This window comes from Thalia democratica, chromosome 9 (genome assembly GCF_965202585.1).
Source record: "Thalia democratica chromosome 9, ktThaDemo2.hap1.1, whole genome shotgun sequence".
Taxonomy (NCBI): domain Eukaryota; kingdom Metazoa; phylum Chordata; class Thaliacea; order Salpida; family Salpidae; genus Thalia; species Thalia democratica.
In genome coordinates this window covers 31052907-31067220 of record NC_139173.1, presented here as the reverse complement: position 1 = coordinate 31067220, position 14314 = coordinate 31052907, and the positions used below count along the sequence as shown (strand labels likewise).

Sequence of the window (14314 nt, the reverse complement as noted above, 5' to 3'; positions counted from 1 at the left end):
GGCTCAGACATCAAACCCTTGGAAGGTTACACACGAAGGGAAGAAACGAAAAGCAAATGCTATAATAAGAGATAAATTTTCAACTTATAAATATATAGAGATTGAAATTAAACAAATAGAATATATCAATTAAAAAAAAACTTAGTACATAAAAAGAACATGACATTTTAAGAATAAACATAGCATACGATATTATATAATTTTTTAAAATTATTAGAGGTAAACACAACACAATCTTTCAAGTTAAGTATAACTTGAAACATATAAACTTTTATAATAAAAAAAAAATAAATGCTCATTGAAGTAGTTTATAATTTAGTTAATCGATAAGGTTTAAAACTAAGGTCCAGAAAAATTACAAACAGCACTAATTATCATACTAGTTGATGAATGCTTTTAAAAAAATCATACTTCAAACTAAACTGTAACCTTCAACTTTGTAAATGTTTAAGAAAAGAGTTTTAAATACATAGCATGATAATAAATTGTTCAAGTTACAAGCAAAAAACAAATTAAGTAAGCTGCAAAACCAAATATATTTCAACTTGTTACTCGTTCCAACCCGCACAAAACTTTACAGGTGTTCCAAGCTGACGCTCAACGAGACGTACGTGTTCCGCGTGCAGGCCGTCAACAGGTTCGGGCAGGGGCAGTTCGTGCAGACGAAACCCGTGGAGCTGAAAATGAAGTACGAAGTCCCGTACGCCCCGACCTCGTGCAGGGTGTCCGAGGTGTTCAGCACCTCCATGGCGGTCGCGTGGGACGCGCCAGAGTGGGACGGGGACTCGGAGATCACCGGGTACCACCTGGAGTCGAAGAGCAAGAACAGCATCATGTGGACGAGGTGCAACCGCGTCAGCATCAAGCACTGCGCGTACCGGGCGGGCAACCTGCAGGAGGGGCTGCAGTACGTGTTCCGGGTGGCGGCGGAGAACAAGGCGGGGTTGAGCGAGTGGAGCGAGCTGTCGCAGCCGCAGAGAGCTCACAACCCCATAGAGGCGCCGACGAGCCTGAAAGTGGCCGACGTCTCAAGGTCGTCCTGCTTGCTGCAGTGGAACCACCCAGAGTACAAGAAGGGCGTGGTGGTGTACGTCGTCGAGAAGCTCAGGCACCCCGACGCCAAGTGGTCGCGGGTGGCGGCGATAGCGGCGACGAACTTGGAGTTCAACGTCACCGATCTGACCGGCGGCTCCACGTACGAGTTCAGGGTGTTCTCGCAGAACGCGGCGGGCGACTTCAGCGTGCCGACGCCGAGCACCGGGCCCGTCATGTGCGAAAACGACTTCAAGCCGCCGGATGTTGTCCTTCCCACCCATCTGTGGGACGACGTCAAGGTCGAAAACCACAAGGACTTTTTGCTGGAAGCCGAAATCGTCGGCTTGCCAAGACCTGAAGTGGAATGGACTTACAACGGTAAACCCTTGCCGAAAGAAAGAAGGTTCAAAGTCACTAACTCGACGGGAAAAACCACTCTCGAAGTGAAGGGCTGCAAGACTCTGGACGCCGGAAAATACACCGTGACCGCCACGAACTTGGCCGGAGAGAAATCGGTCGACATCAAAATAGTGGTCATCGGAGTTCCGGGCGCGCCCACGGGTCCCGTCAGCTTCACCGCCGTTTCGGCGAGCTACGTCGAGTTCAACTGGCAGCCGCCCAAGGTGGACGGAGGCTCGAAGATACTCTACTACATCGTGTCGAAGAGGGAAACCTCCAAGTCGACGTGGAACGTGGTGAGCAGGAACGTGCAGAAGCCGGTGTTCACCGCGAACCGCTTGACGCGGGGCAACGAGTACCAGTTCAAGATACAGGGAGTGAACATTTACGGCGAGGGAGAGAGCTTGCTGTCGGGCCAGGTGCTCGCCAAAGACAACTTTGTCGTCCCGGGAAAACCGTCCGAGCTGGAAGTGACCAACGTCACCGCCAAGTCGTGCGTCGTCAACTTCAATAGGCCGGAAGCGGACGGGGGGAGCCCGATCGAGGGGTTCCTGGTGGAGAAGAGGGACAAGAGGAGCTCGACGTGGCTCAAGTGCAACAAGATAGACCTCGTCAAGGACACAAAGTACCGCGTGACAGGGCTGTTCGAAAACACGCAGTACCTCTTCCGCGTCAGCGCCAAGAACGTCGTCGGTTTCGGCAAGCACAGCGAGCCTTCCGACGTCATAATGGCCAAAGACCCCGTGGTGCCGCCGGGCAAGGTGTACAACCCGCAAGTGGTGGCCACAACGAAAACTTCAATTTCTCTGGTGTGGGGAAAACCCATGTCGGACGGAGGCAGCGAGATCAGCTCGTACATGCTGGAGACGAGGTCGATGGAGGCGGGGACCTTCGACGACGAAGTCGAGTGGAAGACGGTGACGTCGAACATCAGCGGCTGCTCGTACACGTTGGAGGGGTGCTCCAGCAAGGAGTGCTACTACATGAGAGTTTCGGCGATGAACGCGTGCGGAGTCGGGCAGGCGGCGGAAGTCGGAGGCGCCGTGGTGCCGGAAGACAAGCTGCGGGCGCCCGAGTTCGAGCTCGACCCCAGCATGAAGAGGACGGTTTACGTCCGAGCCGGCAAGACGGTTCAGTTCAAGGTGAAGGTGTTCGGATCGCCCGAGCCGACTTTCAAGTGGAGCAGGGACGAGGTTGACGTCGGCAAGCACGATCGCGTCGACATCGAGCGGGAAGGCGAGCTTCTTACGTTAACACTATCAAAATGCTGCAGAGAGGACACAGGAAAATACACGCTCGAGCTGGAAAACTCGAGCGGCAAGACCAAGACTTTCGTGTCCTTGCAAGTTCGCGACACTCCGGGAAGGCCGGAGAACCCGATAGTCAGGGAGATCAACACCACTCAGGCGTACCTGTCGTGGCAAGCCCCGGAGTACGACGGAGGCGCCCACGTGTTCAACTACCGTGTCGATAGACGTGAGGTCCTCAGGCAAGCGTGGTACCCATGCGTCGTGGACTGCACACGCCTATCGACACTGGTGACCGGACTCGTGAAGGGCACCGGCTACGTGTTCAGGATTTGCGCCGAAAACGAGTACGGGCTGAGCTCGTACGCGGAGACGGCCATCGCGAAGGCGATCGAAGTTCCCGCGGAAGTCAACGAACTGAGGATACAGGAGTTCGGCCTGGACTGGCTCGAGCTCGCCTGGGCGAGACCTGACAGCGACGGGGGTTCGGCGATTTCTCATTATGCAGTTCAGCACGCGCTGGACGTTGAAGAGAAGCAGTGGACCGAATCGGAGACCCAGGACCGCGTAATCAAACTGAGCGGTTTGGAAACTAAAGAAAAGTACGTGTTCCGCGTTGCGGCCATCAACGAAATGGGCGCCGGAGAGTGGGTCCATCTGGGACCCACTTCGGTGTTCGACCACACGATCAAGCCGGACTTCTACTTGGAGTCCGCCGTGGCGGGCAGAGTGATCAACGCGCGGGAAAAATCCAACCTCATCCTGCACATACCGTTCACCGGAAAGCCGCTGCCGGAAATCACCTGGTACAAGAACGGCAAGGAAATCGAAGCCATGGACGCCAGGATCCGCTTGAAGCGGTCGGCCGACTCCACGACTTTGAGCATAGACTCGGTGGACCCGGAAGACGCCGGAAAGTACAAGCTGAAGATGGCGAACGTGGCCGGCGAAAAGGAGGCTGCGTTCAGCATAAACGTCAACGGACCGCCCGGCAAGGTCAGAGTCATCCAGATGTTTGACAAGACGGTGGACAGCATTTGCCTGCGATGGTCGCCGCCCGTCTACTTGGGAGGCTGCGACATCAGCAGCTACATCATAGAGAAGAGAGCCTTGGAAGGCAACGATTGGTGGACCGCCGTCAACCCCTCGTGCACCAGGTGCAACGTGAAAGCGCTGCACTTAAAGAAGGGAGTGGAGTACATATTCAGGGTGGCCGCCGAGAACAAGTTCGGGCTGGGCGAGTTCGAGGAAACGCGAGCGGTGACTGCAGAGTACACCTTCGAGAACCCGGACACGCCGCCCAAGCCGAAGGTGAGCGACATCACGCCGGTGTCGATGTACGTGGAGTGGGACAAGTGCGCCCACGACGGAGGCAGCGAAATACTGGGCTACCACGTCGAGTACAAGGACAGGCACTCGCAGCTGTGGGAGCGAGCCAACAAGGTCATACTGCCCAACAGGCACACCAGGGTGGGAGACCTGATACCCGGTTTGGAGTACCAGTTCAGGGTTTACGCCGAGAACCTGGCCGGGTTGAGCGACCCGAGCCCGGCGAGCGGCTACCACAAGGCCTGCATACAGGTGCAGCCGCCGACCAACGTCAGGGGCACCGACATCACCAGGAGCACGGTGACGGTGGTGTGGGACGCGCCGGTGAGCAAGGACGCCAGCAAGGTGTCGCTGTACCACGTGGAAATGACCGGCGCCAACTCGAACCACTGGGTGCGGGTGGACGACTACTCGGGCGTGACGGAGTGCGAGTTCACCGTGAGGCATTTGCTTCCCGAAGACGCCTACAAGTTCCGCGTCATCGCCAAGAACACGGCAGGAGCCATGAGCGAGCCGTCGAAGCCGAGCGCCATCTGCTTGTGCCGCGACGATCAGGTGAGACCGACCATCAAACTCAACAGGGACGTTTCGAAGCCGCTGGTCGTGGAAGGCGGGTCGACGTTCAGGATGTTTGCGGAGATCAACGGAATCCCCCCGCCCGAAGTCGTGTGGTCCTTCAACGGCAGCGCGTTGAAGGACGACAGAACTTTTGTGTTCATCGAAACTTCAAAGAAGACGAACACGCTGGTCCTGCCCGAGCTGACCAGAAAGAACACCGGAACCTACACGATTCGCGCGGAAAACTCTTTGGATTTCGCCGAAGTCAAGTTCGACTTGAAGGTGCTGGACGTGCCGGCCGCCCCCGAGGGCCCGGTGGTCGCCAGTCACGTGACCAACGAGAAAATTACTTTCAAGTGGTCGGCCCCGTTGGACAACGGCGGCTCGGACATCGAGAGGTACCTCGTGGAGTACTGCGACGTGAACAGGGTCTTCTGGAGCGTTCTGGACGAAAACTGCCAGGGGCTGGTGGCGACGGCGCGGAAGCTGCGCAAGAACCACGAGTACTTGTTCAGGGTGACCGCGGTGAACCAGAGGGGCAAGTCGAAGCCCCTCAACTCGAAGGCCATCGCCGCCACTCTGGCGCACAAGAAGCCGCACGCGCCGGGAACCCCCGAGATCGTCAGCTTCACGCACAACTCGGTCATCGTCAAGTTCGAGGAGCCGGCCTCGGACGGAGGCAGCAAGATCACGGGCTACTACGTGGAGAGGAAACTGCAATCTGGATCGAGGTGGGTCAGGTGCAACAAGACGCCGTACAACGACGTGCAGTGCCGAGTCACCGGCCTCACCGAAGGATCGTTCTACGAGTTCAGGGCGATGGCGGAGAACGCGGTCGGGGTGTCGAGGCCGAGCGGGGCGAGCCAGTTCGTCGAGTGCAAGCTGCCCGTGACCCCGCCGAGCCCGCCGAGCGTCGTGAGGCTTACAGACACCACGAGAGATTCTGCCACGTTGACGTGGGAGGAGCCGCTGACGGACAACGGCGGCAAGATAGTCGGCTTCGTCGTGGAGACTAAGCTGTTCACCGAGGAAGACACGGAAGAGTGGCAGGTGGTGACCGACGAGCCGGTGCAAGGAAACACCTACGAGGTGAAGAACTTGATTAACATGAGCGAGTACGAGATGCGGGTGAGGGCGGTGAACTCGGCGGGAGCCGGGGACGCGTGCGAGTGCATGGAGCTGATCCGCGTGGTGGACAGGATCGAGGAGCCGGAGTTCTTCGTGTCCGACGACTTCAAGATGCACTTGGCGGTGCATGCGGCCAAGGAGCTGTGCTTGCGAGTGCGGTTCGGCGGCAAGCCCGTGCCAACGGCAACTTGGACCAAGTCGGAGGAGGACGCGCCCATGAGCGAGCTGGCGGCGGCGAGCACGGACGACGGCGAAGCGGTTTTGCGGATTCCGAGCTGTGCGCGCGAGGATCGTGGCAAGTACACGATCAAGATCGAAAACAGCTCCGGATCCAAGAAGCTGACCTTCACCGTCAAAGTGCTCGCCGCCCCCGGTCCGGTGGGCAAGATCCACTGCAAGGAGGTCAAGTCCGACTCGATCGTGATCGCGTGGTCGGCGCCCGAGTTCGACGGCTGCTCCGCCGTGACGTCATACAGCGTGGAGAAGCGGGAGGTGACGTCGCCGCGGTGGAGCAAGGTCACTTCGGAGTGCGTGAGGTGCTACCACAAGGTGGCGGGGTTGGAGCAGGGCAGGAGCTACATGTTCCGCGTCGCCGCCAACAACGAGTTCGGTTCCGGCGAAACCCGCGAGACCGCGATGGCGATCAAGGCCACGCAGGCGCCGTCTCCGCCAATCAGGATCGACGTCGACGACGTTAGTTTTGTTTGTTTTTGCGACTTTTGGTTTATCACTTGTTAAGCATTTGTTTACAATAACTGTAATGTAATACTGCTGTGAATTTTCTTTTTAAGTTTAAAGTGTACTGAACAAGCCAAAGTAATTCAAAGCTAAATAACAAGTTTTAGCTCAAAAGCTTTGAAAGAATCGAAATTATATCGAAAGTACATAAATATCAATCAATAAAAACTAAATCAATTATTGTTTTCAAACACTGAAAGTAGTTTGATCGACTGAAGATAGCTACATTGTACAGTATTAATTTTAAACATAACCTTTCCCGTTTTTTTTAACGATGGAGCACTGTAAAAACTAAATTAAAAAAACTATAAATAACAAACACGTACACACGTATATTTTACGACTTACAAGCAAACTCGCCACCAGGTCACCAAGAACACGATCAAGGTCACGTGGTCGGTGCCGGAGCACGACGGAGGCTGCAAGATCACCTCCTACGTCATTGAATCACGTGAATCCACGGAGGAGGACACCGAACAGTTCGCTGAAGTGGCGCGCGTCAAGTCGACCGTGACGACGTACGTGCTGGAAAATCTGGCCGAAAACAAAAAGTACGACGTGCGGATCAGGGCGTGCAACGACATCGGCGTTGGAGAGGCGTCCGTGCCCGTCACCGGCATCATGACCAAGGACAGCTCTGGTGAGACGAATTTGTGTATTTTATTATAATATACATTATTGTATATATTTTATGTCTAAAAAAAAAGTTGTTTTCTTTGAACTCTTGCTGATAACATTTACTCTTATAGCTCTGGTGTTTATTAGCTCTGGTGAGATACACTCAACTTTATGGTTTAACTATTAGCTCTACAAGCAATAGTTTGGCTTACGTGACTTCTAATAAGGACTTTTATAAACGTAACCTCAGTGTTGAGCACTTTAACTCAATAAAGTTGTCGTTTGTTGGACAATGTTAACTTTAAACTTGTTAACCACTTGAAGCGAAAACTAATTATTATCTTTTTTCTATAAGTACTTAATGTTAATCAATTTTAATAATTAAAATTTCAGTGTTGCCAACTGCCGACATCGGCACCATGGAGAATATACAGTGCAAGTCAGGAACCAACGTCAAAATCACAATACCCGTGTTCGGAAAACCCAAGCCAGCCGTTGTTTGGAAAACACCGAAGGGTGAACAAATCAAAAGTGAGTTTTTAGGCTAAAAAAAGACCACGATTACAAAAGTAGTGAATTTATATCAACATCTGGCGAACCAAAAATATACTTGTATTAGATTCAATTTGAATTTGATACATCATTTAGTTTTTTTCAAGTTTAGTTTAGCTCGTTTGTTCAATCAAATAAGTTATGCTTTTGTTTTATTTAAATTTGATAAGCCAACTTTCGGTTTACCAAAACTAGAAGAAAAAAATATAGAATTTTTGCATACAATTAAATGCAATTAAGTTCTACATTAAAAAAAAATTAGACGGTGAGCACTTCAAAGTGTCGAGGAACGCGACTCACGCGACGCTGCTCGTGAGCGACGCCAAGCGGGAAGAATCGGGAGTTTACGAAATTTCACTGAAAAACAGCAGTGGAGCGGTCAGCTATAAAATTAAAGTCGACGTACTTGGTAAGTGGTGAAATTAGATACAAAAAACAAACAAGATTTAAACAAGAACACTATAATAACGTTAATTTTCTTTTTGAATAGGAGTAAAATTAATTTAGGACTAAATAAATGAACTTTTGAATTGAATATTTGAAATTTAGAAATCAAAATAGCAAGTTTAATGAAAAATTTCATTAAACTTGAAATTGATACAGATACTCCGGGCGCTCCCATGGGACCGATCCAGTTCAAGTCGATCGACATCGACAACGTCACGATCGCCTGGTACAAGCCCAACGACGACGGCGGTTCGCCCGTGCAGGGGTACATCGTGGACTACCGCGAGTACGGCAAGCAGTCGTGGTCCACCGTCAACATCTGCACGACGAAGATGCAGTGCAAGGTGAAGAAGCTGAAGAAGAGGCAGGCGTACCAGTTCAGAGTGGTGGCGGAGAACGCGTACGGCTGCGGAAAGCCGCTGGTGTCGTCAACGATCACCACCGATTTCCCGTTCGGTAAATAACGCTTTGAACTATCATTGTTTTACAGCAAATATACTTTTACACTTGTTTTCTGTATGCTTTTAAGTTGATTAGTAAGTTATTTGACCTGGAGTAACTTGAATAGTTTAATATACTATAATCTAAAACACCAAATTGTGTTTTAAGACATGCTGTCATTAGCTTCTAAATATTTCTTATTATTATTTTGTTGTTAACACATTTACTAACCAAACAGTTTTAAATATTATTTTTCACTTCAGCACCACCACCGTCGCCGCGAAAGCCGACGGTGAGCAAGATAACCCACAACACCGCACTCATAAGCTGGTCCACGCCAGCATCGGGCGTGCAGGTGTCGGGTTACCACGTGGAAAAGAAGCAGCTGAACACTCTGCTGTGGCAGCGAGAAACCGCCAAGCTCATATCGAAGAGCAACTACATGCTCAAAGGTAATTTTTCATTTTAATTATTGGTGCAAAACAAATGTACGTGTATTTTAAGTTTACCTTGATGGTACTTAGTGAATATGGCTTTAATATTTTAACTTTCAATACCCTTACAAAATAAAACAAAAAACAAATACAATATAGAATACTAACAAAACGTTTGCTTTCTTTTTAAGCACATCAGTAATACTTCAAACACTTATCAAACTAACACAAAATCAGGCTTGGACGAGGGAATCTCGTACACGGTCAGAGTCATCGCCGAGAACGAGGCCGGCCAGAGCGACCCGTCCCCCCACTGCGACGCCTTCACCGCCGCCAAGGCCATCAACGCGCCGAAGAACCTCAGGGTGGTCGAGATCAACCTGGGCAGCGTCAACTTGGAGTGGGACGCTCCCGAGGAGTCGTCGGGAGCCGTCGCCAGCTACGTCATCGAGCAGAGGCAGTCGCCCAACGGCAAGTGGCAGAAGTGCAACTACGAGCACGTGACCAGGTGCGAGTACGAGGCGTGCGGGCTGGTCCGGATGTACAGCTACGACTTCAGGGTCACCGCCAAGACCAACAGCGGGACGATGGGAGTGCCGAGCGACGTGTGCGGCCCGATCCTGAACAAGATAGTGCCGGAAGCGCCCAAGGTCTTCATCAACCTGAGGACGGTGCTGCCGAAGGACAAGACGCTGAGGGTTCAAGCGGGCAGGTGCCTGCAGCTGGAGGCCGAGTTCAGCGGCAAGCCGAAGCCGGACGTGGTTTGGAGCCGCGACGGCAAGAATTTGGCGGAAGACGTCAGGAGCACGATCTCTTGCGACAGGAGCTCGTGCGTGCTCTTGCTGGACAAGGTGACCAGGGAAGACCTGGGCGAGTACAAGGTCAAGGTTTCAAACGACAAGGGCGACGCGGAGGCCAGCGTGAAAGTCTTGGTGATGGACACGCCGGGCAAGCCGGAAGCCCCGCTGGAAATAAGCGCTGTGACGTCGAACAGCTGCGTGCTCACGTGGAAGCCGCCGCTGATCGACGGAGGAGCGCAAGTGAGAGGCTACGTCGTTTCGAAGTGCGACACCAATAAGTTGCTGTGGACGGTGGTGAAAGAAAAGTGGGAAGGACTGTCGTGGAAGATCACCAAGCTGATCGAAGGAAGAGAGTACGTTTTCAGGGTGAACGCCATCAACGACCACGGCACCGGACCCGCGCTACTGTCAACAAAACTAGTACCAAAGAACCTGTTCGGAAAGCCGGACGCGCCCGGAAAGCCCGAGGCCATCCGCATTCACATCAACTCCATCACCGTCTCCTACGCCGCCTCCAAGAACGACGGCGGCAGCAAGATAGTCGGCTACAACGTCGAGAGGCTGAAAAACCGCGGCTCGAGGTGGGTCCGGTGCAACGAGGAGCCGGTCGACGACCTGACGTACCGGATCACGGGACTCAGCGAGGGATCCTCCTACGAGTTCAGGGTCACGGCCGTCAACGAGGCGGGCGAGAGCAACCCGAGCGAGACCTCGCCGCTGATCGAGTGCCGTCTGCCGACGACGCCCCCGGGCCCGCCGTGCGTCGTGAGGCTCGTGGACAGCAGCTGCCGGTCGGCGAGCGTGGTGTGGGAGCCGCCGCTGAACGACAACGGCGGCGAGATCACCGGCTACTTCGTCGAGAAGAAGAAGTTCGACAGGGCCGACACCGAGCAGTGGTACCGCGTCAACGAGAGAGCGGTGCAAAAGTGCGAGATGGTCATCGAGGAGCTGGAAGCGGGAAGCGTGTACGAGGTGCAGGTGCGAGCGGTGAACAGCGCCGGAGTCGGAGAGCCCTGCGAGTGCTGCGACTTTGTAAAGGCGGTGGAGAGGCCGGAGCAGCCCGAGTTCATCGTCGATTCCGACTTCAAGTCTCACGTGTCAGTACACCAGGGCAAGCAGTTGCAACTGTCGGTGAGGTACAACGGAAGGCCGGAACCCGAGGCCTGCTGGATGAGAATGGGCGGAGATTTGAACAAAGAGGCCGTCGTTGACAGCGAAAACGGCGTAGCTACACTCACGATCCCTCACGCGAGACGAGAGGACAGAGGAAAGTACCAGCTGACTATCGCTAACGAGTTGGGCATGAAGAAGATCACCTACTCGGTGAAAGTCTTTGCCACCCCGGGCCACGTCGGACCCATCGTTTGCAAGGAGGTCAAGATCGACTCGGTGGTGGTCCACTGGACCGAGCCGGACATGGACGGCTGCTCGGCGGTGAGCGAGTACGTCGTGGAGAAGCGCGAGGCTTCGAGCAGCAGGTACACCAAGATATGCCAGGACTGCGCCAGGACCTTTTACAAGGCGACGGAGCTGGAAGAGGGCAAGAGCTACGTGTTCCGCGTCACCGCCGTCAACGAGTACGGGCAGGGGGTGAGCCGCGAAAGCGAGATAGTGAAAGCCACCCAGGTGCCGTATCCGCCAGTCTACCTCGAACTGATCGAGGTTTGTTTCGAGTTGAAAAATATGCACTCGCTAATGACTGTTATTCTGATTTGCACAATATTAAAAAACTTGCCGTTTTTGCCGCAGTAGATTTTTAAAAAATTGTTCGAATTTAAAAGTGATTAATATGTTTATGACTAAAAAAATCAGATAGTTTTAGATATTATTTCAAAAGAATGTCTTTCTCAGGTTTCTCTGACCACAATCAAAGTGTGTTGGAAGCGTCCGGAGCACGACGGAGGCAGCAAGATAACCTCCTACATCGTGCAAGTGTCGCCAACCACCCTGGAAGAGTGGGTGACCAAGGCTCAGGTCAGGGAAAACACCTTCCAGTGCACCGTGACGGACCTCGTCGAAAACTCCCGCTACGACGTCAGGGTGATTGCCGTGAACTCGATCGGCGACGGCGAGCCGAGCAGACCGCTGATCGGAGTGAAGACCTTCGACGACTCTGGTTAGTATCCTTATTGGTATTCTGAAAAACAAAAGCCTCTAACTAAAATATGCTATAAAATGATTTGAAGCCAAAACTTTATCTAAATAAATAAATTTTAACTACAGTTATGTATAAATTTATTTATTGACTTTTAAACAAACAGTTTGTTTAACTGAACAATTTTCATTGAGCAGAAGCGCCGACGGTCAACATGCGGGGCTTGAAGCGGATCTTGCTGAAGGCCGGAGCCAAGTTGGACGTTAGCGTGGCGGTGGAAGGCAAACCCAAACCCGAAGTCAAGTGGGAGGCGTCAGGCAGAGACTTGGATGGTGAGTGTAAAGAATCGTAAGAATAAATTAAAATACAGATTTTTGATTTAATTTCGTACAAGCAATCAAACTTCGTTGCAAGGCCTTGCATACTTTAAGTTTGTTTTACTTTTTTTTCAACTAAAACACATCGCTTTTTCAGATGACGACGAGGTTCGCATTTCAACTGCAAATTCGATCTCGACCGTTCAGAAGTCGCGGGTGACGAGAAAGGACAGCGGAAACTACCACTTGGTGGCCACCAACAAAAAGGGTTCGGCCCACGGGCAGCTGCAAGTCGACGTGCTCGGTATGTCAAAGCGCGCGTAAAAACAATTTGGCGGGAAATTTGAACGAAAACAAGCATTCTATTTGCATGAGAGTTTTTATTTTGTTTTAATTCAGGGCAGCACGTATGTCTTTTTAATTTAGTCAGCCTTTTTTTTTTTAATACTTTTTATTTATTTTTATCACGGAATGCTGTTTGAGTTTAAATTTCCGTCGGATTTTACGGCGCTCCACACGATAAACACTGTCTTTTACCTTATATATATATATATGCAAAATTTTGTTTTTTTTGTTTGCGTTCACTTGTACTGACAATAAACCACAACAAGTTCGCCTGAGGACGGCTTACCAAAAGCACTTGCACTGTTTCTTTTTATTTAATCACAACTAGCTGCCTAGATAAAAAATAATTAGTAACGGGTGACCATGGTAAGTCGTCCGCAGCAGCAGCTTTCGAGTGGTAACAGTGCACACCTTTCCAAGCAAAAGACACACTTTTTAAATATTTTTTTAATTAATTGTAACTCATAAGTGCACTTGATATGATAACCTGCCGGACGGTTTCCATGGTCACCAAAATCAAAAAGGTTTTACACTAATGTTTATTAAAATTTTTTTAAACTATTTACTTTTAAGCATGAATAGATGAGATGCAAAATTTAATAATTTAAATTGGGTTGCAAGATAAAAATAAGTCAAATTATGCTTAGAAGTAAGATAAACTATCAAGTTTTTTTAAGTCCTAAAAAATATAGAGATTTAAAACAAATTAAACTGAACTTAAGATTTAAAAGTAAAAAATAAAGTTGGTGTGTAAACTAAGAACATATTTAAAATAATTTTTAGTTAGGTTAAAACCCTTAAGACAATACCATTTGAATGTTTACGTTTTCTTTTTTATGGTTAAAACTACTTGTCTTAACCAAACAACTCTGTACTTAAACATTATGTTCAGTGTATTTTTGCTAGTCAGAAATAAAAACTAGAGTGAAGTAGAAAACATATATTTTACTAAGAATACTTTGAATATCTAAAATCATGAAAAAAACTAGATTAAACTTTTTACTTATAAGATCATAGTGAAAATATTTTTTAATACATTTATAACACATAAAGTATGTTGATTTTAAAGTTTCTTTTAAAGTTACAAAAAAAAAACTAAACTATCTTAAACTTATTGTACAGTTTAACAAAACATTATGAATTTTAAAGCTTTTAGACAAAGTTATGCTGTTAATTTTAGGAAACTAAAAGTCTATTGACTAATGAAAGTTACATAATTAAGTTTCAAGAGACCGACACTGTTACGAAAATAGTAATTATAGCATACTGTAAGAATTTAGTATTAAGGTAAGGATTACATCTACATCATCTACTACATTTATAACCTTACACTTATTAACCAGCTTTCATATCCTTTGATGTAGGAATTAGTAAGTTATTTATAGGAATATCACACAAGTGAAAAATATCAATTAAGACAAATCACTTTAGCTTAGAGACAAATTCTAAAGTACCCTAATTAAGTACGTATATTTAAAAACTTTAGTGTTATGACCAAACAACGCATCTACAAATTTAAAATTACCTAATTAATTTATAAAAAATAGGTTGTATATAGTATGTTTAGCTGCTAAAAACTGTGCAAAATTATTTTAGTATTATATTATTATCAGCTTACACTAATTTAATAAACTGTTAATCAATAACATTATTAAAAGTATAGCAAAACTGTACCAATTTTGCCTTAATTTTACATTATTTTTTAAATAAGAGTTTTTTAAGACATTTAAAACTGAAAACAATATTAACCTGCATAAAATAAAAACTTATACTTTAATGTTGCCTTGTGACTTCAATTTGAAAAAACTTTTTCCAACAAAAAATAATTGCA

At 49.0% G+C, this 14314-nt stretch overlaps 1 protein-coding gene across 1 annotated transcript in view; it reads left to right on the top strand.

The window, feature by feature from the left end:
• The window catches only part of LOC145845187 (uncharacterized), a 204207-nt gene that overhangs the window by 108288 nt on the left and 81605 nt on the right, over window positions 1–14314 (top strand). Inside the window, exons 118-128 of the mRNA XM_082952610.1 lie at window positions 581–6389; window positions 6801–7074; window positions 7446–7583; window positions 7867–8013; window positions 8208–8507; window positions 8756–8944; window positions 9164–11388; window positions 11578–11842; window positions 12019–12153; window positions 12296–12458; window positions 12538–12545. Of these exons, the coding sequence (XP_082808736.1) occupies window positions 581–6389; window positions 6801–7074; window positions 7446–7583; window positions 7867–8013; window positions 8208–8507; window positions 8756–8944; window positions 9164–11388; window positions 11578–11842; window positions 12019–12153; window positions 12296–12458; window positions 12538–12545 (9653 nt within the window). The remainder of the gene's footprint in view (window positions 1–580; window positions 6390–6800; window positions 7075–7445; window positions 7584–7866; window positions 8014–8207; window positions 8508–8755; window positions 8945–9163; window positions 11389–11577; window positions 11843–12018; window positions 12154–12295; window positions 12459–12537; window positions 12546–14314) is intronic.